The sequence below is a fragment of the Nipponia nippon genome, unplaced genomic scaffold (genome assembly GCF_047370975.1).
Source record: "Nipponia nippon isolate SJK-2023a ecotype South Korea unplaced genomic scaffold, ASM4737097v1 scaffold_32, whole genome shotgun sequence".
In the NCBI taxonomy this organism is placed as follows: domain Eukaryota; kingdom Metazoa; phylum Chordata; class Aves; order Pelecaniformes; family Threskiornithidae; genus Nipponia; species Nipponia nippon.
In genome coordinates this window covers 509,744-535,833 of record NW_028262350.1, presented here as the reverse complement: position 1 = coordinate 535,833, position 26,090 = coordinate 509,744, and the positions used below count along the sequence as shown (strand labels likewise).

At 44.2% G+C, this 26,090-nt stretch overlaps 1 protein-coding gene across 14 annotated transcripts in view; it reads right to left on the bottom strand.

Moving 5' to 3' along the window:
• Positions 1-26,090, bottom strand: part of TANC2 (tetratricopeptide repeat, ankyrin repeat and coiled-coil containing 2) — a 252,476-nt gene that overhangs the window by 9,035 nt on the left and 217,351 nt on the right. For 12 of the 14 annotated variants that reach the window (XM_087770084.1, XM_087770086.1, XM_087770092.1 and 9 more), the window contains 12 exons: positions 22,230-22,352; positions 21,241-21,477; positions 19,355-19,540; positions 17,080-17,173; positions 11,501-11,634; positions 10,910-11,033; positions 6,489-6,664; positions 6,070-6,202; positions 5,482-5,511; positions 4,480-4,571; positions 2,875-3,021; positions 696-796 (listed from right to left, as the gene is read on the bottom strand). In XM_087770084.1, the coding sequence (XP_087626210.1) occupies positions 696-796; positions 2,875-3,021; positions 4,480-4,571; positions 5,482-5,511; positions 6,070-6,202; positions 6,489-6,664; positions 10,910-11,033; positions 11,501-11,634; positions 17,080-17,173; positions 19,355-19,540; positions 21,241-21,477; positions 22,230-22,352 (1,577 nt within the window). The remainder of the gene's footprint in view (positions 1-695; positions 797-2,874; positions 3,022-4,479; positions 4,572-5,481; positions 5,512-6,069; positions 6,203-6,488; positions 6,665-10,909; positions 11,034-11,500; positions 11,635-17,079; positions 17,174-19,354; positions 19,541-21,240; positions 21,478-22,229; positions 22,353-26,090) is intronic. The other 2 variants (XM_087770087.1, XM_087770088.1) reach the window with 1 other exon arrangement.

Here is a 26,090-nt window from a genome sequence, read left to right as displayed (position 1 = left end):
TCAAAAGCAAGCCCTCCTGCTCATTTAGGAATGGAATTGACTGGTTTTGAAATGAATCTAATCTCACATCTTTTAGCCTTCAGGGAGGTTAACAAGGGAATCCTCCAGGCTCCATCTGAGATGCAGAGAGATCCCAGTGCTGCAGCTCTCTAGAAGCTGGTTCCAGTGCTCTGAGCACAAGCTACGGCTGAAAGCTCACCGGCTGGCGCTTGCCTGCACAGTCACTGCACAGCTCATCAGCAGTTTCTGTCTTGCAAAAAGTGCTGCAGGACAGAGATTCATAGATTTTAAGGCCAGAAGAGATCACCAGCATGAATGAGTCTGCCCTCTTGCCTAACACAGGCCACAGGGCTTCCACGAGTCATATTTTGCTTCAAGTCCAAGTTGTGGTTGAACTAAAGTGTATTTTTGAAAAGAATACCCAACTTTGGTGTAAAGGTTTCCAGTGTAGTAAGATGTTCAGACAAAGTTCAACTAAGATGAACCTCTGAAAACATTTGCACTCAGCTGTCTCCAGAAATTACCAGATGAGGGAGGGTGTTACTTTGGAGTTTGAGGTTTGCAATCTCATTAATGAATATTCCTCTGCCATTTCTTCCCATGGGGACACTGGTACGGTTTTGCATGGTAGATGCCTACATCAGTGTGGCCAGGCAAGAGACCAGCCCCTCGCACTTTTCTCTCTTTCTCCTCACCTGCTGCTGCGTTTGGCCCTTGCTCTTGCATAGTAAGCTTCGTAAGATTTCGGTTTCAGCTCCAGTGCTTTAGTAGCAAATTCCTCCGCCATTCCAAAATCCTGTCATTACAATAGGTGTGCAGATAAGTAATTGAATATGGAAATAAAAATATATACAGTTTGGGAAGACAACAAACTTAATATGGACATTTTTTTTTGCATGTACCATGGAAAACTTGATGGTACTGGAATGTTTCACACGGATTCAACATCATTTACAGCCAGAGAGCTACGACGGCACGTCCAAAGACTCATAGCCCTCTCGTAATGCCAGATGCTGTCAGCACCCACAGAGGCCAGCGTGCCACTGGCTCCGTTCTCATCAACTGCGTCCCCAACAGGTGCATGCAATCCCTCTCCAACAACCGACAGTCTTGAGGAAACATCTGGTCTCACAGAGGCTGGAATGTAATCTCATGAAGGATTTTTTTTCCACAGATGAAAGCAATAGGAAACCTTTTCCATGCCCTCTGCTTCCCACTCTGCAACACCCTGACATACCTTGAAGGAGCTGAATAAAACTGCAAGTGAAGGAAGGGACTACGATACCTCAGTAGCTACAAGCAAGACAAGCCTGGCAAAAGTCTCCTACCAGTGCCACCCATTCCACTGTTCCTTGTCTCTCCCCTACACCTCACTCAGGAGACTCGTTTTAGAGTGGGGAGGGAGAGGGTGACAGCATGGAATGGAGACTGCTCTGGGTGCTTTTGAGTGGCAGTGCCATGAGACTATCAGCTATGGTTCAAACCCTGCTGGCTGTCCTCCCTTGCCTTGTCCTGAATGCTTCACATACTGCTAAGCTCAGCTGACCACTTGCAAGGGAGACCTCTTCCCAGTGGAGGGGCTTTCATTTTGCAACCAAACACAGCTTTGGATTGCTGACTTGGGCTATGACCCTGAGCAGCTCTGGGAGAAAGCACCAAAGTACTCCTGGTTTGTTCAGAAACTCAGTAACCGAACTCCACCTTCTAGAAATGAAGTTTATGAGCACATGATGGCCACTTGGACTGCACCGAGCAGCCATGTGCGAGTAAGGCCAGCTGGACCTTAGCAAAACCCAGGGTGAGGTTTAATCTCCCCTAAGGTGTCCACGCTGGAGCTTGCTATCTGGATGCCCTGCCTGGGGAAGCTCATACTTTTGTTTGTACCTTCAGTAGCAGTTACTGAAGAGATACTGTCTAATAGACTAAACTGGGAATGCAGTCAAGAGGTAGGTACCTTTTATGGTCTCATCTATGGATGCAAAAACTGCAGGAGCAATCACAATGCCCTGAAATTTTCTATCACAAAACCTGGGATTCCCCAGTTAACAATAAACTGAAAATCTTGTCCTTAAAGCGCAGGCTTAGCCACAAGTTGGCTTGTTTAAAGGGAAGGTTCACACTTTCTCTACAAACTGTGCTGTTTGTTCACCAGCATTAAGATTTTACTTCCATTGCTTTTCATCTGTCTCCCTCACAGCTTAAATAAATGAAGGTGTCACAAAAATCCCTTCCCCTCCAGTGTAATCTTCACTGGCTCATGGCCTCGGTGAAGATTTCACTTTTCAAGTTTATGGAGACCTTAAGTTGTAGAGGTGAAAACCTCTGCATGCAGAGCAAGGGGGAAGTGGCATTTGTCTGCTGGAAGGACAGACTTGCTGCAGGAGCTGGTCGCTAGATGCTGCTAGATTGGAGCGGGGAGAGTGACAGTGATCTGGCAGTTCTGGGAGGAGAGGGAGTATGTGGGGGTGTTTCTGGATGAGTCACTGCCCTGGGGAAGTGCTAGCCCCCTAAAGCATATGCTCCTTCATTTAAAATTAATTAGTATTCAAAGGAGCACATCTCCTGGCTCCTCCCTCACCGCTGCCCTAGAAATCTGGAAAATGCCTCCACCCTCAATTCTCATCATCATCAAAAGGGAGTAATAAAAAATTCAAAAAGCTATAAACATAGCAATGAATTTTTAATCATCAGAAATGCATACTAAATCATTACTTCTTTTGAATTATAAAATGTCAGTGCTCTGTGAAGGACAACCAGGTTACACAGAGGAGAGATCTCAGAGGTCAAAGCACAATTACAGGATGGACATGTCTCTGTGCACAGGCAGAAAGCTGGCAGCTTGCGCTTAAGGCCATGAAGAGCGGGGAGACTTACGTTCATTTTCCTTCGACATCGGGAGAGGTTGAGAAGGAGCGACACCTTCAGCTCACGGAAGGTTTTCAGGTCTTCTCCAAACCCTTCCCTGGGGAATTTTTTCAGAGCATACTGGTAGCGCTGGGCAGCCTCTTTCACTTTACCTTTCTAATAGAAGGAGAACATGACAAAACACATCCTTGGGTTGAGTTCACTTCACTGCAGAGAACTCACTCGCCAGCCCCATGAACATTTTGGGTGATGAAGGGAACATGACTTCACTATTTAGCTTTCTTCTAGAAAGGAAAGCCAGAACATTTGATCAAGGGAACATCTGATCTGGAAATGCAAATGCCTTATGCAAGTTGACTTCTCCCACTTCATACCGAGTTGTCACGCTACACTGGGAAACACAGCAGAAATTGTGTTATGTTAACTTGATACAACTCCATCTGGTTTCAGGATGGATGGTCTTTTGAGCTGGGTGATCAGTAACCCATTTCTGGAGAACACCCTACACCCAAAGCTTAATAAGCACCAGGGAGGGTAAAGAATATCAAGTGTGGGACTCTGGGTGGAGTTTCTGGGACTCAGAGAAGCCTCTGCAATAGCAAAGATAAACGTTATGGCACCAATGTGGCTCTGAAGTTGGACAAATGGGTTGACATTTATCTCCCTGGACTTTACATGTCTAAAAATTAGGTGTCTACATCTAAGCCGGTCAACTGGGTTCCTTTTATAGTTATTGGGACGCAACAGTCACCTTCAAAGGGTGACTCATCTTTCCTATTTTGGGCACCTATTTTTGGGATGGGATGATCTGCGCCCTGGAGGGGGGCAGCCATGGCAGCTAGGGTGAAAGAAAGAGGGCAAAATGGGATCTAGGACACATGCAATTCATGATGACCCAGACATAAATTTTCCAGCTACGAATAGTAAGCTTTGAAACCTTGTAGACTCAGGTTTCTCAGCCGCATCATGTATCTCTGGCAGATAACTCCAGTTACAATGCCAGCTTTGCATATTTTCTGCTTCACCCTTAGAGCCTAACAGTGAATCATTGTTGTACTTGCACATTTTGTCTGTGTGTGCAAATCTCCAGGTTTTCAAGACCAGCTTAAAATAAACACAGAGCAAAAAAGACTCTCTAACTGTAATGGTGGAACATCTCCCATGGGCTAAAGGACATGACAAAGCCATCTGTGTCCTGACAATCTGTTTTCATTGCAAAAAGTTTCTTCCATGAGTTTTTCTGGGATATACTATCTTGTTGCCTTGTTCCACAGCAGTGAGCCTGCCAGGTAATGACAACATTGCCAGATCTGATGCAATGACATCAGCACTCCGAATCTCTGTAAAACACTTGGGTTCTGGTGTTTTCAAAGAGGAAATGAAGTGCTGGCTCAAATCCAGAATGCAGAGAGACTTGGCTTTGCTTCAACTTCATTACAGATTTGGGCAATCAAAAACCCCTCCCCAGCCCCACTAGCCAAAACCAAACAGTTTGCAACAGAAGGAATGCTGAGAGCAGTAGCTTCTACTTGCCACAGATTAAGGCAGCTGCATTGCTCAGTCAAAACCTCATACAAAGTTATGCTGCAATTTTTCCAAAAACACTCTTCTCACCTTATAAAACATGTCTCCCTCTTCCATCAGCTTGCTCAACAGGATGATCATGATGTCTGGTTTGGAGGTTGCCATCGCCCATGTTGCTGGACCTGTAGTGTACAGGATGCATGATGGGTAAAAAACTCATACAATGCAAGGGTGGTAGGAAGCTGGGTGGAAAAAATATCCTGGGGTGGGAATTTCTGCTGGAGAGAACAACTTGGCATAGTCAAAGGGCAGAGTGCTCCAAATGATTGAGATGACAATTCCTCTTGCACTTAAATTAAGGTCATCCACATTGCAATGGTTTTCCTTTGCAGTCATTAAGGCTAATCCTAATCACCACCAGCACCACGATGGTCTGGGAAATGATGGGAGCCATTTCCACAAGAGGGCAGTGCTGATTGTGGAACCAGCTGGGGTGGGGGAAACAAAACATATTTAAAAGGAAAAATCAGAGCGGTTACATAAAAGCATTTCTAAATTAAAATCTCTGGAAGTGTACTACGAAATCTGCAGTTCGACTGTCGATAGGCATTTTGCGTTTAAGTGGATTGTGATTTCCATCTTCACAAGATGTGAAATACTAGAGTAGAAAATCCATTAAGGTGGAAAATACGACAAAGGAAAGGTCGTGTCTAAGTGCTGCTGGTGCTGAAGCCGTCCGTTGGGCTGGGGACACGCTGATTCTGTGCAGGGCTCCGCCCGCGCAGAGCCAGTTGTTACCTCAAGGACTAATACTGGGAGGGAAGGGGTGGCAAAAATTTGGGGACAACTCATTAGTGTGGGTGAAGAATAAGTCAACAATATTCTATAAGTAGATTCAGTACATTTTGGGGGAAGGAGGTTAGTTTTTGAGTTCAAGTTATTCTCTGCAACAGTCATTAAAAAATTATTTGAAGGTGAGGTAAATTAAAAGATTAGAGGTGTTGGGGACGCATGCAGGCTAAATCAAACAGGAGAAAGCAAGGCTGACAAAGCTATCAGATCGAAGCTGATGCTGACAGCAATGAGATATACCTCGTGGGCGACTCGGTAACGTCTGACAACCTTCAAAGAAAGGAGAAAACAAAAAGTTGTAGGAGAGAGGGGGGAAAAAAATGGATGAAGGTGAAAAAAAAAAAAAAGAAAGGAAAAAAGCAGCTGTGAGAGGCAGGCAGCAAAGAAGCCAATGCACCAGCAAAATCCCCTTTCACAGGAAAACGTAATGTGAGCAGCTGTGTGGCACAGTGCAGGTAACACTAAGATCTGAAAGCATAGACAGAGCAAGTGAATGCAGCAGCTCACAGCAATGCATGGACATAGTATGTTTGTCGACTCAGACTAGTAAAGATAGAAAAAGCATTACCAGAGGAAAGACCTTGCCAAAGAAACAGTTGTTTATTGATTAACTTTGCTAAGTAATACGACAGCAAAAAAAAAAAATATTCCCTGTTTTAATAAAGAGAACAAGGCAGTCATGACTCACTGTCTGCTTTTGCAGTACGAAGCAGCAGCTGGGGCTGAGGCTGCCTCTCTGTTATGCTTGTATTTTCTAGGAAGCCAGCTCCACTGCTCAGAGTCCTGCCTGAGCACAGAGGTGACAGTGGATTGTCCCCTTGTCCCTACCTATCTTTGCTCCTTTCTTCAGGAGAGTGACGACGACCGAGGTGTTGCGGCACCCCACTGCCCTGTCGAGGGGGCGCATCCCACTGTAGTCAACGTGCTCAATCATGGCCCCATGGTCCACCAGGAACTGAACCTGCAACAAGAAGCCCAACAGTCATTTCTGCTCCTGGGCAAGACCTTTGTGTGCTGCTGGTGATGTATAACCAGCAGAAGTTTGCTCTGCTCCACTGCCTGGGCTAAAATCACCTCTACAGGGTCTGAGGGTTCACCAGTCTCATGCGTCGTCCTCTATGAAAGCACTTGCATGTATGGAGGGCCAGGACACTATATGCTTATTGCTACACCAAGCTGAACTGTACTATTTTGAGGGTTTTATGCTAACTGTCCTTTTTGTTCTGCACCTATTACTGGCCACTTACCACCTCTGCATCGCCATAAAAAGCTGCCAGGTCCAGCGGAGTGCGTCCGTTTTTATCCGCGTGGTCGGTGGCAGCCCCATTCTCCACCAGGGAACGCACCACAGAGAGATGTCCCTTCAGACAAGCCCAGCTGAGGGCTGTCAAGCCCTCCTTGTCCATTAGAGAAATAGAGGCACCTGAAAGAACAAGCATCAGTTCGCTTAAGAGCTCTCTGTTGTTGAGCACTATGATACAACAAACCATCCGCTTAGTGATGACAGCTTATTTTTAGAGAGCTATGTACATAATTATTAATTACTTTATTAACATTTCTCCCACCGCAGATCCCGCCCTCCATGGCAACTTCAAATGCACTGACAGGAACTGTGACAAATGAGTTTATTCACACCAAGCTGCAAACTTTTTCGCACCTAGCTCTGTAGGCTTTTCTGGCAAACATCTTCTGAGCAGCAGGGTGGATTTGACATCTCTCATCTGAGACATCAGTCTTTCTTTTTAACTGATTTTTTTGTTTGTTTGTTTGTTTGATTTTTAATCAAAACCCATTCCAGCCTGTGGGAGTCAGAGATGAAGACCATTTTGCTGTTTCAGCAGGTCATGGTATACCAAGGGGAACGAAGTCAATTCAGCTCAGTTCTTCCAAAAAAGCACATATTTTCCCCTCTTCACTCCCCTCCCCTTTACCCAAATTGACACAATTTCCAGCAGTATTTCTCCCTGAACTTTACCCAATATAAATACAACGTTGTGGGGTGAACTACTGCCAACTGCAAGCTAAGGAGAGAGGCACTTGACATTTTCTTGGATGAAGAAATCACGCTGCCATACCAACGGGTCAGTATTGCTTCATACAGCATATGGATACGCATATGAGAGCTGAACAGCAGCATTAAGTGAACACTCCTTTTCATGGCATGAAGACAACTCCTGTTGCCATGGCACAGGCAGGGCTCCGGATCTCAAGTGTGCAGAAGAGATTTGTATCAGCTCTGCTCCTCCGAGGAATTGCAGCTACCTGAGGGATGCTCCTGCCAGCAGGCTGGGATGAATTGCTGCTGCGGTATTTTTCTCCTGTAGGTAAACTCTAAACTGCCCCGCATGAGATCTTCACTGGCTCCAGAAAGCTCAGGAAGTGGGGGAGTAATGTGAATTTCGTGAACCTTCCCATTCATCCCAGCTGACATATCCCCTGGTTAGCACACATCGCCCAGATGACAGCAAACTGATAGGTCTTCCATCTTGCACAGCTTTTTGTTTGCGGAGGAGCACAACACGTGAACATTTGCTTGGGCTATGTTCAGAAACCTCCACCCAGAGCTCTCAGCAGAGCTGCAGCATCCTGCTCGCTGCATGCCTCCAAACTGCAGCACGGAGTGCCATCAAGGAAGGTGGCAAACAGCGTCTGGGGCAATCTGGTGTGCCAAGGAGGGACACTGGCTGCAAGGCAGCTCAAAAGTACAAGCTAAGGGATGACAACATAAACTCCCAACGTCTTGCCAGCCTTCTCTCACGTTGCCCACACTGCACCCAGGAACCCTTCTGAAGCTCTGTGAAAGCCCTCCAGATGATCCTCAACTGACCCAAGGCCAACCTGTGCTCAGCAAAGCAGGATAAAGCCTCATTTCATTCTTTCTTATTTGTACCAGCTACTTTCTTGGAATCCAGCTGTCAAAGTCTTCTCTTGTGTTTTCCCTCTGACTCTTCTGGAGCAGGTGAGAGAGCTCCTGCAATAAGAGGGAAGGCTGGAAAACCACATTATTGCTCAATCTTCCCACTCTTTTCTCAGTCCACTGGAAGAGATGCACCATACCATGGTGAGATGCACAGACTTCAGGGTATCACTGCAGCAATGCAAGCTGAAGGTCTAAGTGAGCAGACAATGCACACTGCTTCAGAAATGTCAAAATGCTGCTCTGAGGCAGGCTGGGCACGACCTCTGCAAAAGCGCCGAGCTCCCGATGCAGCCGTGGCTCCCAGCAGAACCTCTGCTTGACTCTGAAGGCATCTTGCGCTCCTTCGGGCATCTCTGACCTACTTACCATTAAGGCAGACATGAAATAAACTGATGGTTTTGAGGGCAAGTGGCTTAAGGTGACCTCACGGGACCAATCACTGCTGCAGTGGGGAAGATTTTGTCTGGGTAAACCCAGCTTCCTTCTGAGAAGGGCTGGGCTGCTCCTTCCCTAAACAAATACTGGCTAAATGCAAGATTTTATGATTTAATATGTTGAGCCAGGTAGAGAAAAAAGGACACTGTTGGAGCATCCAAAAGAAGAAGGGAGTGGCCAGGACGGCCAGACCCTTCCTGTACAGAGGATGGATCTGAAGATGTTGTGCACAGGCAGGGTTATCCCCCGCAGGGACAAGGCTCGGTGTGGTGTGTCAGAGGCACAAGACAGTGAGGAGCAGCACCCATACGTACCATGTACCCCAAGGTAGCAAAACCATCAAGGGATTGATCGGAATCAAGCTCTCTCCAAACAGAATGAGCATCAAGAATTCTTTTGCTTTGTGTGACACAGATCTGTATAAATATCAGCTTTAGCAGAGCTGCTACCAGGAAAGTTTAATTCACCATTCACACGTCCATTATTTCTGGGTGTTAAGCGAGAGCAGTAGGTAACTCTAAAAATTTTGATTTCAAATTGATTGATGACTGCAACTCTGGTAATAAAGAGTGTTTACAAATGCTGACTGTGTTAATCAAGTACAGTCAAATGAGATTTGCTTTGCAACACACTAATTAATGCTTATGGCTTATGATTCACACACTTTGATTTTAATGAAACATTGAACAGGACTGTCAAAGCCACTTTAATTAAAATATACCGTATATCACTGTACTCTGCCCAGGCTTGAGCTAACTTTTCAGGACCATGTGTTATAGCATATTTAGTGGAGTTTATTAAGCTATTTAGAAGAACAGACCTTTTAAAGTAAAAAACATTTTCATATTTTTGACTTCTTGGGCTCTGAGTGTCCAAGGAGCCAGGGAAACATTATGCCCATTTGCTGGCGATCCCATAGCCAGGATCAGATTATCTGGTATTTTCATCATCCACTGAACCAGTCTTAAGCAACAGGCTCAGTTCTCAAGTCTGGCAAAAAAAAAAAAATCACTTATTTTAAGCCTTTTACACAGATACAGTCAAGCTGCAAAAGGGGCCACAGTACAATTCAAACATGTGGAGAGTGTTAATTTGTAATTTTTAAGAAAACAGAACATCAGAAAGGAATTAATTGAATTAATTCATAAGAAACTCATGCCTCAAACTGATCTCTGTCACATCCCTATGCAGGTTACAGCACCAAACAGCAAGGATCCCGCTGGCCTGTGGCTCAGGACAGATAGACAGGCAATGAGAAACTTGTTCTTAGAAGCCTGGCAATTTTACAGTGAAAAATATGTTCTTACAACTACTATGTAAAATATTCAAGTGTCTCACATTTTGGCTAAGAGGTCAGACACAGCCACTTACGATATGAAGAAAATATCCCTTCCCAAAGAGGGATCTTACCTGAAATAAAAATATCAAAGAACAATACAAGAATTAAATGCTGTTTCTAGCCAAAAAAAAAAAAGGAAATTACCCAAACAAACAAAAAAACCATTGGCTATTTGTCAAAAAAAAAAAAGTCTGTAAGGAACTACAGAAATAAGAAATAATCATGTTCACACAGGTTGCAGGCAGCATGTTGTTCTGATTCACCTCAAACATGTACAGCAGGAATGAGTAAAACTGAAACATGTTCCTGTTGACTAAGTAACTCCTAGTGAAGGAGAGTTATTAGATACTGAAAGTACTGAGCAAAATGAATCTGTGAGTGCAAAGCTGAAGAGCAGACTATCTTCAGAACAATTCTGTTTTATTTTCAACAAATACACCAAATCCTTGCCTGTGCCGGGGCCTTACCCTCCTGCTGATGTTGGTGTCACAAACGTGGGCAACAAAACTAGCACTAAAAATGGAACCATTAAAACGTGTCCCAAACTCTGGCCCTGTAGTTGAGTCTTGCCTGTCTGTTCCATGGCGATGTTGATGGTTCAATCACATCGCTTGTTGATTTTTTTGTCTAAGGGGAAAGCTCCAAGTGTGGTTCAAGGACATATTCTTAACTCAGTGCTCAAAGCACCTGTGATACATTATTTTATTTTCTAACTCAAATGTGCTGTTTTGAGGCTGTGAGCACCAAACACAGAGAACAAAACGGATAGCCAAGATGTAGCCAATGCTGCTACAACTATTCTAGTCTTGTTCTCCAATAAGCTGGATACGGTGCTGAGAACCTCTCCTGCCGCCCAATCCAGCAGTGGGATTACAACCCCCTCCCCGACATTACAAACTCCAGCTGTGCAGGAGACAGTGTGGTGGGACTCGCCGTGGCCAGTCTCCAACACACTTCCACGCACGTGCTCTAACCTTGTGCAAGCAGAAACTCCACTGTGCCCAGATGTCCCTCAGATGCAGCCATCATCAGCGGCGTCCGCCCCTGCTTGTCTGCCATGTTCACATCAGCGCCGTGTGTGAGTAAGAGATCTACAATCTGCAACACACAAAGCGAGAACACACAGTTTTAAGTAGAGACCCAGCTGGGAACACACGTCATACATAGAGACCCAGCTGGGAAGAAACCAGAGCCAAGGAAGAGCAGAGCAGTCCCCATGTCTTGAAACCTCACCCCCCAAGGCATGGTGCCCTCCGGGGTTACTGCTGCAAGTCTAGGCCACAGGAGATGCAACAGAGGTATAAGGACAGCAAAAATGACCTTTTAAGTCAAGAGCATCCCATTTGCTTCCCAAATGGTGAGATAACACAGTACTTAAGCAAAATCTGTCTGTAGCCAGCAAGAGCTCGGGGGGGGTTGAAGCATCAGTATCACCCCTTCTTCTCAATCCGATCATTCCCCAAAAGAGTTGGGGTTTGTATTCCCCACCCCTATTTCAGCAAGATGGAAGGGATGGCCTGACCCTACATTTCAGGCCATCCCAGCGGCATAAGGAACCTGCTCACCTGCCAGTGGCCCTGCCTCACGGCGCTGAAGAGTGGAACGACGCCGCGGCGGTTGGGCTGTGCCACCGCGGCGCCTTGCTCGAGGAGGAGCCGGCAGACTTCCAGCTTCCCGCGCCCAGCTGCTGCCGTCAGAGCTGGAGGAGAGAGAAAAGCAGTGAAGGGAAAGAGCCACACTCTCCGTGGAGTTTTTTCATATCCGGAGATAGGTCTTTCTGCTGGATACCAAAGTGATGGTGCCTGAAATGCCAAACATATCTCACAACAGGCAAAATGAACAAAGAAAATGGGTTGGATCAGTACAGCTCTAGCTCATACTTGTTATTTTAGTTTACTTCAAAGGTCAACTCTTCCATGAAAAGATCTCATAATGCTATGGAAAGAGGCATGACCAGAAGAAGACTGGAAGATTGGGACAATCAGCTTTTATTATTTTCCACAAGTCACAGTGAAACTGGATAAGAACTGCAATAAGCATAGAATGATCTATGGGCACGTGTGACTGAGGTTCAAGGCATTGCTGCAAAGAAACGTAGAGCCTCGTCACATGAAACCTTCACCATTTCCCACTGAGCCTCCTGCAGGTTTCCCTACTGCAAAAGCCATAGGCTGCAAGACTGAGTGTGTCTTAATAGGGGCCCAATGAGGAAACACAGGTCTTTAGGTACATGCTGTCTTGACAAGACCTTCTGCAACCTGTCCTTGACTCATTCCACCATGACTACAAGAGAGCAAGTGAGGGATCAAGCTGGAGGCACTGACACATCACTGCCAGCCACTGGATGTCAGTCAGATTTGTGGCTTTTCTCTGTCCGAACAAGCACAGGGCAGCATAATTCAGATGGAGAACTTTTATTTTTAATATCCCACTTTAGCCTGTAGATCTTTGAAACCAGGGAAACAACTGGAAAGCAAAAATGGCATGAATAAGTTCACCCGTTCTCCAAGAAAAACACTAATTCTGGGCTTTGTTTCTGGCCAGGACTGATCCTACCAGCAAGGGCCTTGCGCAAAATCAAAATTATCTCTCATTTCCAGTATTACAGATGCTCACAGTATTACAGGTGGGTATAAGTAACACCTGACAGCTCTTTCCCTGACAAAATGTGCTCTGTTAACTCAGAAAGTATGGTTGGCTTCGAAAAGACACATTTAAGCTGAAAATAGTTCCAAGTGCAGGACCTGCCTTTGACTCGTCTTTGGTATTAATTTTAGACTTTTCAGTTCCTCCCTCCTCTCCCTAACTTTCTGTGCACTTCAGCACAGCTCCTCTGGCTCGATGCTCTGCTGCTTCTAGAAGGAGTTTGAGCAGAAGGTGAGAGTCTATTTCTAACTGACGTAGCTTGTTTTTTCTTTGAAGTACATTTCTGTGGGATGGCTGATTAAGAGGTGTTGATGGGTTTCCAACTGCAACACTGTTAATGTTGGGAGATTTAATTAATTCTCTATTCTGTTCCACATTATGGTTGAGTTTTCTTCTCTTGGGGTTGAGAGACACCAAGAGTTAAAAGAAAAATCATCTCACCGCCACAAGCAGAACATACTGCAAAATCTATAATCAGATCCATGTGGGTTTTAAACGTAAGCTACAAATATAGAAGGAAGACTGTGTGTAACGTGCACGGCAGAGGGATCGGTATGCAGGGCTTTTGGGCCCTATTTCTAAACCTGCCTGCACTTGAAATGTTGCAGGTTAATTTGAGGTATTTCACGTGAAAATGACTTATGTTTGCAACAATGAAAATACTGTAAATCACCTAAGTGTTTGGTGTTCACCATGAAATGTTCTTTGGACAAGCCTTTACTGAAATAGCATGATTTGATCCATGGCCATACCCTTCTCCACTCTGCCTTGCAATCCACTCTACCCGGACTGACGTGGTTTTTTGCTACTCTGTTCCTCAGGGTCAAAGCAACTGGTGTGGGTATGTAGCTCCAGCTTGTCCTTTGCAGCTCCAGCTCCAGGGAAGCTCAAAAGCTTCTATACTACTGAGCAGTCAGACCTTGCTGCTTCAGGAAGGTTCCACACTGCTGACCTGGATTTGCTGCCTGCTGCTGAGTGAAACCTATCCAAGCTCATTTTGTATAATGCACAGATACCTAAACATCTGTCCTCAGAAACGGAGAAACTCTCCAAGGGGTGAAAGGAGCTCAGTCCAGCCAAACCCTAGGAGACCAACTCACTAACTTCATCAGTACCTGTGCTTTGAACAGAAGGCTGGACGAGATAACCCCCTGTGGTTCCTCCAACTGCAATGAGCTGGACAGTCTGCTGCTGCTCTGGATACAGGTGCCCCACCCTTGGATCTTCAGCCTTCTAACCAAAGTGGCTTTTGACATCCCCAAGCTCCAGCTCCACTGCTGGTCACCTCAAGCCCAGAGCACTATCCTGTGGTTGGTGTCCAACTGTCCAAGCCCAAAAGCTCAATTAAACTACTTCAGGAAAAGTTCTAGAAGTACCTGCTTATTTAAGTCTTTTAGTACTCCTTAGATGGACTCATCAATCTGTTTCTCACATCACCAATGTGCCTTACAACAGCCATTAGTCTCCAAAAAAACCCACAACACAAGGTAAGGCTGTGCCTGTGTGTTGAAAGGAGATTGGCAAAGCCAAGGAAAGGTGATGAGGGGAAATGAGAAAAATGGAAATGGTTTTGTTTGAAGTTTTACTGTCTGCCAGAGAGCTCCTGTGGCCCAGCATGAATAAGGCGAGTCCACCAAGCCCAGCCAAGGAGCAGTGACCAGGATCCTGGGCTGGAAAACAGGAACATTCATTTTGCAGCTTTGCCATGAGGATGTAGTGGCAGGAGAACAACTCACTGTGCAATAATGAAGTCTTGGCATAAATGCCATAAAACAGTTGCATTTCTCAAAACATGGCTCAAACAAAACCTGAGACACATTTCAAGTGTGGATGTGCCCCCCCCCCCCGCCCCATCAGTGAGCAACATCAGACAATCCACAGTCTCCAACACCAGGGATCTGCAACAGCACATTCTGCCTCTGCTCTTGTGCAGAGCATGTCTGTTTTCTTAGAGAAAAAACAACTTTATCTGGAGAAGGAATCATTAAATTGCTCCTGTATGGCATATGTATCTGTTTCACAGCCTGGCAGCAAGAGAAATGCAGTTTCATGGAGTCGTTCTTTGCACCTACAACTCTGATGGAGTTATTACAAGTGACTCAGATACTTTTGTGCTGGGTTTTGATATTAGTCTTGTCCCAGGGGGAAATATTCCATCTGGAGTTGGCTATAGTGTGCTGTCAGCAATTCCTAAACTTATGATGGAACTTGGCACTGCCATTTGGATGATATCAGGCTGATATCACTAAGCCAGGCAGTCAGCTCTGCTCTGCGGAAGATTACACACACAAGCAACAAGTATTAAAAAACAGACATGACATGATTCAGATTTTTAGAGCAGATTTCTATTTTTAGGTGGAAACCAGCATTTCTCTTCAAATTTATCTAAACTTGCTATTTACTTTTGGGAATATAATAATAATAAAACAATGTGAAAGGGAGTCTTGAGATCCATATAAACTTGTCCTGCCTGTGACATGACAAAAGACTGCTGACTTTGGTGGTTGGCTCATTTTTGCTCATTATCCCATCTTACCTACCACCAATTTTAATGGGATAAACGGGTATTCCTTTGAGATGGCTCCTCAATTTGTGTGCAATTTGTGAATCACAAACCCACATTCCCAGCTATCCCAGTTACTCAGAAACCCCTCTCAGACAGAGAAACTCCCAGATGTCTGTGTGAGTCCAGCTTTTGGCATTGCTAGGGGGAGAGGTATGGGAAGGGGGACCAGAGATGGAAAAGGCTTCTGCTGAAGAGTCCTCGAGGCAACGGGCAGGCTGGGAACGGAAGAGGAAGGAGAAGAGCTGGATGTTGTCAGGGAGAAGAGTGCAGCGCTCAGCTTTCAGACCAGAGAGCATGGCTGAGCAGGAGAGAGCAGGACGGTGCGACCTGCAAAGGCAGAGCTCCAGGGACGGGCAGGGCTAGACACCAGTTCAGCAAATGCCTATGGCTTTATACCAGGCTTTGCCAGATTCGTCCAGACAACCCAGGACTATCTTAACTCAAGGAGCTTATCTGTAGTGTCTGATGCTGCTCATGAGGTTACTGCAGGGGTTATTGCAGGGAAACATCTTAGTGGCTTTTGATCAAACTCTGAAGTCATCTGGATCACCATCCTATTTACAAGATAGTCCTCAGGACCCAAACACCAGAGAACATTTTGGATGAGCTGTCTCTGGCCTGGTCACCACTTCAAACTGTGAACTCATCGGTAGCAAAGCCGCTGGCCTATTACCAATGCTCAGTCATTTCATTTGGCTAACTCCATACCCAATTTCCTTCTTCTCCCATGACACCCTAGGGGCACTTTTAAATTGCTTATTTGTATACGTAGTCCTTATTTCCGCTAATAATGGCACAACGCCCTTGTTACTCAGTTATGTCCCTGTGGGTACAGGAGCCGACTCCTTCCCTAATGCCCTGTGAGTGGCCCAGAGCAGCCTGGCCACTTGCCAGGCTCCTTGCTGGGACAACTCATCCCTCTATCTCTGTCCTTTAAAGCTCAGGGGCAATACTTTCTGATAGACTCCATTCATTACAAGGCTCTAATAGGACAACATTTTCAAAGGTATGGTGTACAAAACAGCTCAAAATATAACCCTGCTTCCCCTCCCGCCCCCTTCTAACCAGAAACAACCCGACCAAAGAGCAAGCTACACTCCAGCCACTGTCTGTACCCTTGGATTGTGTCATTTTTAAACAAAGCTGGCAGAATCAAAATCAGTGCTCCGTTAGCCAGACAGAAACATTACCTTGGTGTATTAACTTGACAGGAACATTACCAGTGATGCAAGCAGATGAGTGAGTTGAGTACAAAAGACAGCGGATAGTATTTATGAGGTCATTGGAGTTAAAAGCTAACAACTCAAAGTTTGCATATCTTAAGAAATGGAGATGACAGTGCAATTCACGTGTGTGAAGTGGAAAGGGTGAATGATTGCTTTTCTTTTGGTAGAAGTTAGGAAAGTAGGGCTTCTGTGTTATACCCATCAATACAAAAATACAGTATTGCACAAAAGGATGTTTAATTACCAGGTGTTAAATAATGAGACGTTTTCAGAAAATCAACGAATAATTTAACAGTCATGGTGCTGCACATAAGAGGGAAGGGGTGAGAGAAACAGGGAGATGCTTTTGATAAATATGCCAAATATCAGGAGAGAAAGAGTAGAATTTTGTGTCCGTCTCACTTAACATGAGATGTTTCAGAGAAATTAGTGGCCTGGTTGTCAGAGATGCTGCATGCCTGCACACTCCTGAAAAGTGCCAGGAGCAGCAGAAGCTCAGGATTTTCAAAAGCGAAACTCTGTTTGACTTAAGCTGAGTGCAAGCTCCACCCTGGCACCTGTAAATCACCTGAAATCAAATCAGAGGAACTGACCCTTCTCCCTTCATCAAAACAATGCCAGAGATCGGGGATGCATCAGGTGACCGAGAGCCCAAAAATACAAACACAAACATGCAAGATGCAGCTACAGCATCTACAGAAATCACCTGTCTCTCCCCAAAGGCTGTCAAAGCTGTTGATTTGTGCTCGCTCCACCTCCTCTTCGTCTTTTTCTGGAAGATCGAGCAGGTAGGAGACAATCTAAAACAAAACGACATGTCAGCTCACGAACCTGGATGCGTTATATATAAACTGCTGACATCTTAACACGAGCTGCTCTGAATACACAGAGGAAAAGGAACAGTCTCTGCCTGGCACCCTGAGCTCAAGTAAATATTCTTCCAGAGATCAATCACTGAACCTGCTGCCCTGTACAAGCAAAAAACCCACCCAAGTGTCTTGATACGACTGCACATTGACGAGCCTTTGTAGTGTCAGTTCCTTATAACTGTGTCTGTCCTGCTACAGATGACCCGGCGTGTGCAGTGGATGTGCTTTCATCTGCAGCTACAGCTGCCATAACCAGTGAGGGAACACTGGTGTGTCCATCTGTATCAACTCCCACCTGGTGGGGTGCAATGAGTGTGATCGTCCCCTTTTACTGACGGGGAAACTGAGTCACGGACAAGTGATGTAATGGTGCAGTTATAATCATTAGCCTCTCTATTAGCTTAAGCTCCAGCCAAGATGAAGTTACTTCCAGAAACTATTAGCTCCTTTCTAGCAAATACCGGTTTTAAGCAGACTGTTAAAAAGACTTTCACGATGTTTTTTTTCCAGCTGTGGACGCTTGAAACCCCAGAGAAGCAAACTGACTTCTCTAAAGGGTAAATTAAAGGATTTAATTGACTGAAAACCGGCAGAAAATTTCAGTGTTTAGATCATATGATGCGAGAAACCAAGAGGCTAAGAAGAAAATGGAGATTTTACTTTAGTGACTGAAGGACAAAAACATTTTTCTCATCTAGGAGAAACAACTATCTGCTGGGGTCTAGGCTACGACGAGTCTTTTCTGAGTACCTGGGAGGAAGCTGTGCCTGCTCTGCTGCCTGCAGCTACCTGTGGGCACAGACGGAGAGGCACCAGCGCAGGGGAGCAGGGATTTCAGTGACAAGTGTTTTCCCATGTCCTGCCAGTGATGCTCTAGGGCTAAATGGGACCTCGGGAATGACAGCAGCATGGGGGGGAGCAGGAAACCCAGAAAAGTGCCTACATGAAAGATGCTGTTGAAGTGATGCCCATGGTCCTTCCACAGTAGATGTCTTGTGTGTATGATGCTGCCTCGATGGGAGAGCGTGAGCTGAGTGTAACAAACCCCCTGCGCACTTGGCTGACCTCCCCGCCGGGTGCTGTACTGCTTAGTGGACCTTGTGTTGCCTGAGTAAAGCGTAAAGCTAAGTTTGGTATGGTTACACTAGGGTATAATCACAGCAAGGACTCCAGTGTGGCTCCACCAGTGATTAAGATCACTTCATAAACATGCTAAATATTTGTTTTATCATTGGAGAAAAACAGCAAAGTAATCATCAGCTTGCATCTCCTATGACTGCAAGCACCTCAAAACAGGGACTTGGAGTATTTTCTATAAGCAGCCAGGTACCTTTTACGGTGCAACAGAAATATTAAACAATTCCAAAACTCCTTTCTATATATTATAAAGGTGACGAATACTATCTGGGGGGAAATTCCCATTTAAAAAGTTCTGTGCCCTGTTACAAATTATGTCCTCGGCATGCAGATCTTTAGGGTTTTGAAGTCACATCTGCTTCTAATCGGTTCAACTCACAGTCACTTAGCTAATAAGAATTTCCCAGCTTTCTTTAATTAGCTCCTCTGATCTGAGCACATTACCTATGTTTCCATGGATTATGCTTAACAAAAGCAAAAACAAAACTCCAGTAAATGAGAGGAGCTCAATTTAGCAAAGAAATCAACCAATGCAAAAATCCTCAAAGACCACTTCTTGGTAGGAAAACATACATCATTTTCCATATCACAGATCTTTATCATCAGTATGATAGGAGCAAGGTCTTCAGCTCTTCTCTCCCCCCAACATACAGTCCAAACCTACGTGGTCTCATGCTCCTCTGACAGCGCTGGAGGAGTGGCGTAAGTAACACACTGTTTATCCACCCTTGCTTAAAGGTTTATTCCAACAACATACAGGCTTGTTATGCTTCCTCTCTTGGATGCCTGCCCAGACCACAGGGTTTGCTAAGGGATCTGTGAAGCCCGCTGCCTGGGAGGGGAAGGGGAGGAAGAGTAGGACAGAGGTACTGACTCCACCTCCAAGACCCTCTTTGGTCAATGTTTTGGCTAGGAAACATAGTCAACCCTTGGTTTCCCACCCTGCAGAGGTAATGAAGAGCTGGTAGGTCTTACCTCGGTGTAACCCATGCTGGCCGCAGCAATCAGTGCCTGCTGGATGGCGTGGCTCTTCTTAAACACTCCCTGCTGTTGCCCAGCCATGGTCCAGTCACATTGGATCAAGAACTTCACCACCTCCAAGTGTCCTCTGAGAGCAGCGTGAACCAGAGCGCACTGACCATTTTTGTCCAAATGATCCACCTTGAAAAGAGATGACAAAATACAATTAAGCCAAATCATGAGCAAAATGTCTTCATTTCTTCAGTGTTTCCAGCCCTGGTTTCAAAATAATGCCACATGTGCAAAATGTGCATTTTTCTGGTAAACTATCCCTTCCACGACCAGAAAACAACCGTTCCCAAAGCAACTCTTCCCCAGGCTTAGGCATCCTCTTGGCCACAAGTGTTTGCTTTGGGTAAGTTACCATTATTTTTAGCTTTCTTCAGTTTTCATCAGACTTAAAGGCTGAAAAAGCATTTTCCCCTTTGTGTCCTTAAGTCCAGCAACCGTGTTTTCTTGCGGACTGAAATCATAGACACCGATACCATCTCCTTTATGCAAATCCACAAAAGGAAAACTAGCTTGTTTTCCACATACCATTTCTTTCAAGAGAGACAGAAGTGCCTCAGCCTGCAGTCGAACATACAACGCAAACCCAATGCAGGCAGAAGTCAACAGGAAACAGAGATCGTGCTTGGCAGCCTTGTAGGAACTTATTTGGTTGGCTTTTCAGGACAGGGCATAGTTTTCATTCAATGCCTGAATACATCAACTGGGATTTCTAGGTCCTATCCCAAGACTGGTAACTTCGAGAAAACGGGACAGGCAGATCAGCTACTGTCCTCCTGCTGGTTAACCCCTTCTCTGCAACGTATTATTTTGCATTTCTCATACTATAAGTATGAGAAATAATTATTATATTAATATAGTCTAACAATATTGACTATATTAATATAATACATATGAAAATATTCATCTACTAATAATATTAATACATTATAATATGATAAATATTTTTCATATTTCTCATTTCTCAACTTTCCATGCCAGAATCAAACATCTCAGCCTTCACACTAAACCCAGCTGGTTTTGGGGTATTTTCTCATTCCAGTTAGGGGTACTCAAGGAAAGCTATGAGTGGCAGGACTTTGGCATTGCATTTTGTAGCCCCAATATTCCTGTTGGGCTATCCCAACAAAAGCAGAATTCTTTTTTTCCTTTATACTGTCCTTGCATTATTACAGACAATATGGCAAGATCTAAATGGGTCCCTCAGTCATCCAGACTTTCATACCAAAACTACACAAACCCATATTTTGCTTTTTAAACTGAAGCTAAACATATAGAGAAACCACAAATTGTTTCCAGGAGGCTTCAATTTAAAAATCAGCACAATTTTCTTCTTCAACAAAACATTTAAACTTGACTCATTATATACAATTAAAATTCCCAACACAGACCACAAAGCTAAACAAAGGATATTTTTCTAGGACAAGTCTGACAGAAGTTTTTGGAAAATGTGTCTCAAGGAGATATTTAAAGAACGCTCCATGTTCCAAAAGCAATGGTGCCATTTTAACCTCGTGAGGTTCAAGGAGTTCTCCAGAGCATCCTTCAGCAGGCCACCAGTGCAGCGTGGTTAGGCAGTTCCTACCTCAGACCTGAATTCCAGAATACTACTTACAGACTCTCATGAGTTACTTAGCTTTGGTGTCAATGTGAGATTTTCAAAGCCACTACGTTTTAGCAGAAAAAGCTAGCCCTCCACAGCAGCATCCTGGCTTCATCTGCTGGAGGATATGCTTTAGCAGGGGTTACATATCCTGCGTGCAGCTTGTGCCCGGCCTTGCATAAATGTGGAATAGTTTAAATCAGCTTTTCGAGGAACGTGGTTGCCTTACCTTGGCCCGTTTCTTGCACAGCAGCACAACGATACTTAGAAATCCAGCAGCAGCCGCATAGCCAAGGGGGGTCAGGCCACTTTCAGAAGCAGCATCTACGTTGGCCCCAAACTCCAAGAGCAAAGCCACCATCTCTGCGTAACCCAGGTGAGACTGGACACACAAAATGGGGGCATTGTTCAGAACTTCGGTCCGATAATTCACGTTTGCACCTCCTAAAATCAGCAACCGACTGACCTGCACAGGAAAAGAAGAAGTTAGCTGAGTCTTATGGAGAGACATTAGTTTATTTTCAAGGCAACAAAAGAATTTAAACCAGGGCCCTCTGCATGCTTCCAAGCAAATAGCAAAGGACATAAAATGACCAGTAAAAACACTTGCCAAATACACAGTCCCATTTTAGGCATTTTCACCCGCATGGGAAGGAGCTGCGGCAAACATCCTTCCAGATGAAGGACAATCTGAAACCTGTATCACTCTCTGAAATCCTTTTTGCTGTAGAGATGAAGTCACTTAAGCGAACACATTCATCCTTACCAACGCAAATGGGTGCGTAGTGCCTGAACTAGCATGTGCCATTGTGTTTGGCATTGCCTCTGAGTTAGTGCCTGTCTAAGCCAGAGCCCTTTACGGGGCTGTCAAATTTCAACACCAGTTGTCGCATCCCACATCTCTGGGGAGAAAACCGCAAGTGAACCATTTTGCACAAGCGCAAATTCACTGTTCACTCACTGCAATTAAAAGGAGATCCCTGGTCAAAGTAGAAGAGTTGAGGGATCATCCAAGATGGTAACAGAATCCCAACTGAACTGATGGCCTCTCCCCAGCTCAAGATGAATGCCCCGCAAGCTGCTCAGCACTGCCTGGGTGGGACCACTGCCATGGGCAGGCAGGTGCAGCAAACACTCTATGCACAGTTACTGCGCATTGCTGGGAGCTTCTCACGTGAGCTCTGAACCACCCCAGCTCTCCTCCTCCTCCTTCAGTACCTTTATGTTTGGGGTGTAGAGATTTCTCAGAGATGCCAAAGCCATCGAAAGACCTTCAGTACTGTAGGAGATCCAAAGCCCTTGCAGGATGGAGGAAGATACCCCAACTTTTTTACTCAGCCCCTAAAAAAGAAAAGATGACTTAGATGCAAGCTACAAATATGCTCAGTCACACTGGGCAGATCCTCCTGGGTCCTTGGACTTCGAAGAGTTTCAAGACATTAACAGCTATACACAAGACAATGTGACAATTTGCCACATCCGACCTTGCAGTGAATTAATAAGCTTGTAGGAAATAACTTGCAAAGGTACTGTAGCCATCTCCAAGGTCTAGGAAAGGCAGGATTAAACTGTGAGCAACCTGAATCTATTCAACACCCTCAGAAAATGTTATGCTAAGGAGCACAGCATGCTTCTTTTTTTTAATAAAGTACACATTATTTTGGCAGAACTGATTCACAAAGTTTCCTTATTATTCACACAGTTAAACTAGATGACAACATCTGCTTACAGTAAGATAAATTAAGGAAGTCTCAACCTCAGCCTAGAACAGTATTCCCATATCTCATACCAGACCGTCCCCAACCTTTCCAGCTGGCGTCCATGATCAGGCTATACATAATATATAGAAGGTCTGACATCTTTTTTCCAGCAACACTAATTGGCAGAGCACGGAACTGTTAAGCAAGTTTCGGCCCCTCCTATCGAAGAAGCAATAATTGCTCTGTAGCCAGCAGCAAACAGCTGGATCGAAGACAAGAGGAATGGGTTTGCAACTCCAGCAACAAGGTTCACTGCGTGTTGTGCTCCATTGTGAGATGTGGGTACGCCCTATATGTTGCTGTTCTGTTACTGATTTACCATTAAAAGCTGCTGTTTCCATGGAAACCGTACAGCCATCTTTAATTCTGTTTTGATATGCAAACCTTGATTTCTACTTCCTTGCACGCTGTGTGGTCATTTCTATCTATGCAAAGCAGCAGGATCACATTTCAGTTTATAAGTCTTTTGTATGACAGACTGACATGGATGGTGTAGGCTGGTGGGACGAAAACCAGCAGCAAAAGGTGGGGTTTGTTTCCTCTAAAGGAAGATGTGGAGGAATCATCATCTGAGCCCACTGCTGGACTCAGTTGCAGACCTCTAATACCTACGTGTGAAAGATATTCTGAAGCATTGCACCAGCCATCAACAGATTTGTCACTTGAAATGGTTTTACCATAAAAAGAAGCAACAGATTAGACAAGCTCTTATAAATAACAACTCCATGTGCTTGTTTCCTTCAAAATTCAGGGAGCTAAATAAAGAAAGATATCTGCTTGTGTTAAGAGGCAGAAAAAGAGCTCAGGAATTTTGGCCACCATTAAACGCTGCTTTTCAAATGACACAATACAGGACATTAGAGGTCAGTATTAAATTTCAGTGAACTCAGTACAGTAAAATTGGACAAATGGAAAACAATTTTATAATAAACGGTTAAAAGAATTTAAAAATACTTATACTACTATCAAACCCATAAATAAGCTGTTTGAGCCACCATCAGGACCAACGGAAAGAGTATGTATTTTCAGAATAGCCATCTGAAGATAATCACATATGCTATAAAAATCTTAACAGCTGTATTAGAACATATATACTTAGATATTAGTGCAAGACATAAAAGATGACATTTATCCTTTAAAGAATAAATACATTGAGCACCATTATCATTCAGTTGCTGAAAGAAAACTGCACTATTTCTCATTCTACAGATCTTATCTTCCTTTTCTATTTCCCTTTTCTGCCCAGAACTGTAAAGCGGGTTGAACCCTTCAGCAAAAGCAAATCCCAATTTGACGCAACATCAAACTGCAATACCATGAGTGGTTTCCACTTCACTGGGACCATCCGACACAGGACCAAGGCATGGCCTGACCATGCACGCTTCATTTGAATAACTTTGCCAACCCCCCACAACCCCAGTTTTCAAACAGGCTTGCTTTTTTGTCCTGCACTCTTGCACGCAGCTGTCAGCACCCTTCATTTCTAACTTATCGCTTCCTCTGCTATTTGGCCATTGGCACCTTCAACAGAAGATCTTTATAAGGCTGTTTTTCAAGGAATATCAGACACCTTTACATACCTGTAACTGTCAAAGTGAGTGCTTCTACCTGTAATTGTCATTACATTCTCATTCTGGGGATGAGAGACACCCATTTCTGGATTATTGACATTTTAGCCTACTAATTTAAGATGAAATTAAAGAATTCTCTTTGGTTGATTTGCAAAACATACGTCAGCCTGAAATTTGGGTCTTCTTGTATCATTACTGCACATTTCTCTTCTTGCCCTTTCATTCCATGCCAGGCTTTCCAAGCTGGGTTTCCATATGCTCCTGTTAAGACTGGTAATTGCTTTAAAAGACTAAAACATTTGTACTTTTTTTTTTTTCCCCAAACTGTTTGAGGATGTTTGTGTTTAAAAAAGAAAACCAGCATATCTATCTCAGCCATCGAGCAAAGCAGGGAGCGTGAGAGCTTCTTTACACGTATCTATCAGGTCATCACCTTATGTCTGTGCATCACTGATTTTTTACACCTGGAAATTCCAAGTGTCCCATCATTACCTTGCACAAGGTACCGGTGGATTCGAACTGATAGGGATTGGGGAAGGACAAGTATGTTTTCCGCACTGTTTAATCAATCAGTACTCCCTGGCTGGATAAAATGCTTTAGCCCTGTTTTAATCCTCTCCTGGCTTCATGATGGGTAAATAAAATGGAATTACAATGGCATCAGGCCTCCATAAATACCTTCAAAATTAGGATCTTTGTGTCTGCAGAAAGGTGCTGCTATAACGTGATGCTTCAGGAAAAACACACTGAATTGATGACCCGACACGCTCCCTACTTGGCAGAAAACCCATGCCATACTGGTAACAGCTTCAGCAACATATCAGACAGAATGAAAAGCTTGAATGGAAAACAAAAAATGCTTGCTTAGAAACAAATACAGTCAGTAACAACAGGAAAAGGAGTCTGTGTACGTACTCTCGGAAATATTATCTTAAAAGCATGCTCAAGATCTTAAACATGGTCTGCAATATTCCAGCTCCATGTCTCCTTCAAAAACGAATGAAGCTATTGTTTCACTCAGCAAACACTTGTTAAAAAAGGAATAAGAATAAACCTATTCAAGGAAAAGTGAAAGACTAAGTTTTACAGTGTTTCTAATCCAGTTAATCCAAACTGCTTCAAAACTTTACAGTACTTCTAAATAACATACTGTTATGCTTATCTGCCACCAGGACATACTATTCTTGCTGCAGTGTTGCAAAACCAAGGATTTTGCCAAGTGATTAGAAACAGAAGGCTGTACTGACATTTTTCATATGCTAATTGGCATTTTCTACTATTGTAAATATTGCTCAATTAAATCTGGAATCTACAGGCAACTTGTCCACTTAATGAAAACCGTCATTTGTTTAAAGCCTGAAACCCTGTTATTTGTTTGTACCGTGGAAGTGTGAAACGAAGAAGATTTGGAATCAGACTTAGATGTAAATGGCAGCTGAACAGTAAACCCACTGCTGAATTTGGCCTTGGGAACGTAACTCAAAATTTGAAAATTATACACTGATCAGGTAATGTGCCGATCTGGGGTTCTTCCCTTTGGCTCCAGCCATAGCTTTCCCAAACAAGGAGACTTTGCTACTGCACCTGATGGTGAATTCAGCACAGGGAACTCCATAAATAAGTCCAACAGGACTGACACAAGAGACAAATTTTCTGTTTGCTCTAGAAATACAGGGGTGCTAAAGTTCTTAAGTCTATAAAATCATATACAGATCAGATAAAAATATAGCCTCATCTTTTTTACCAGT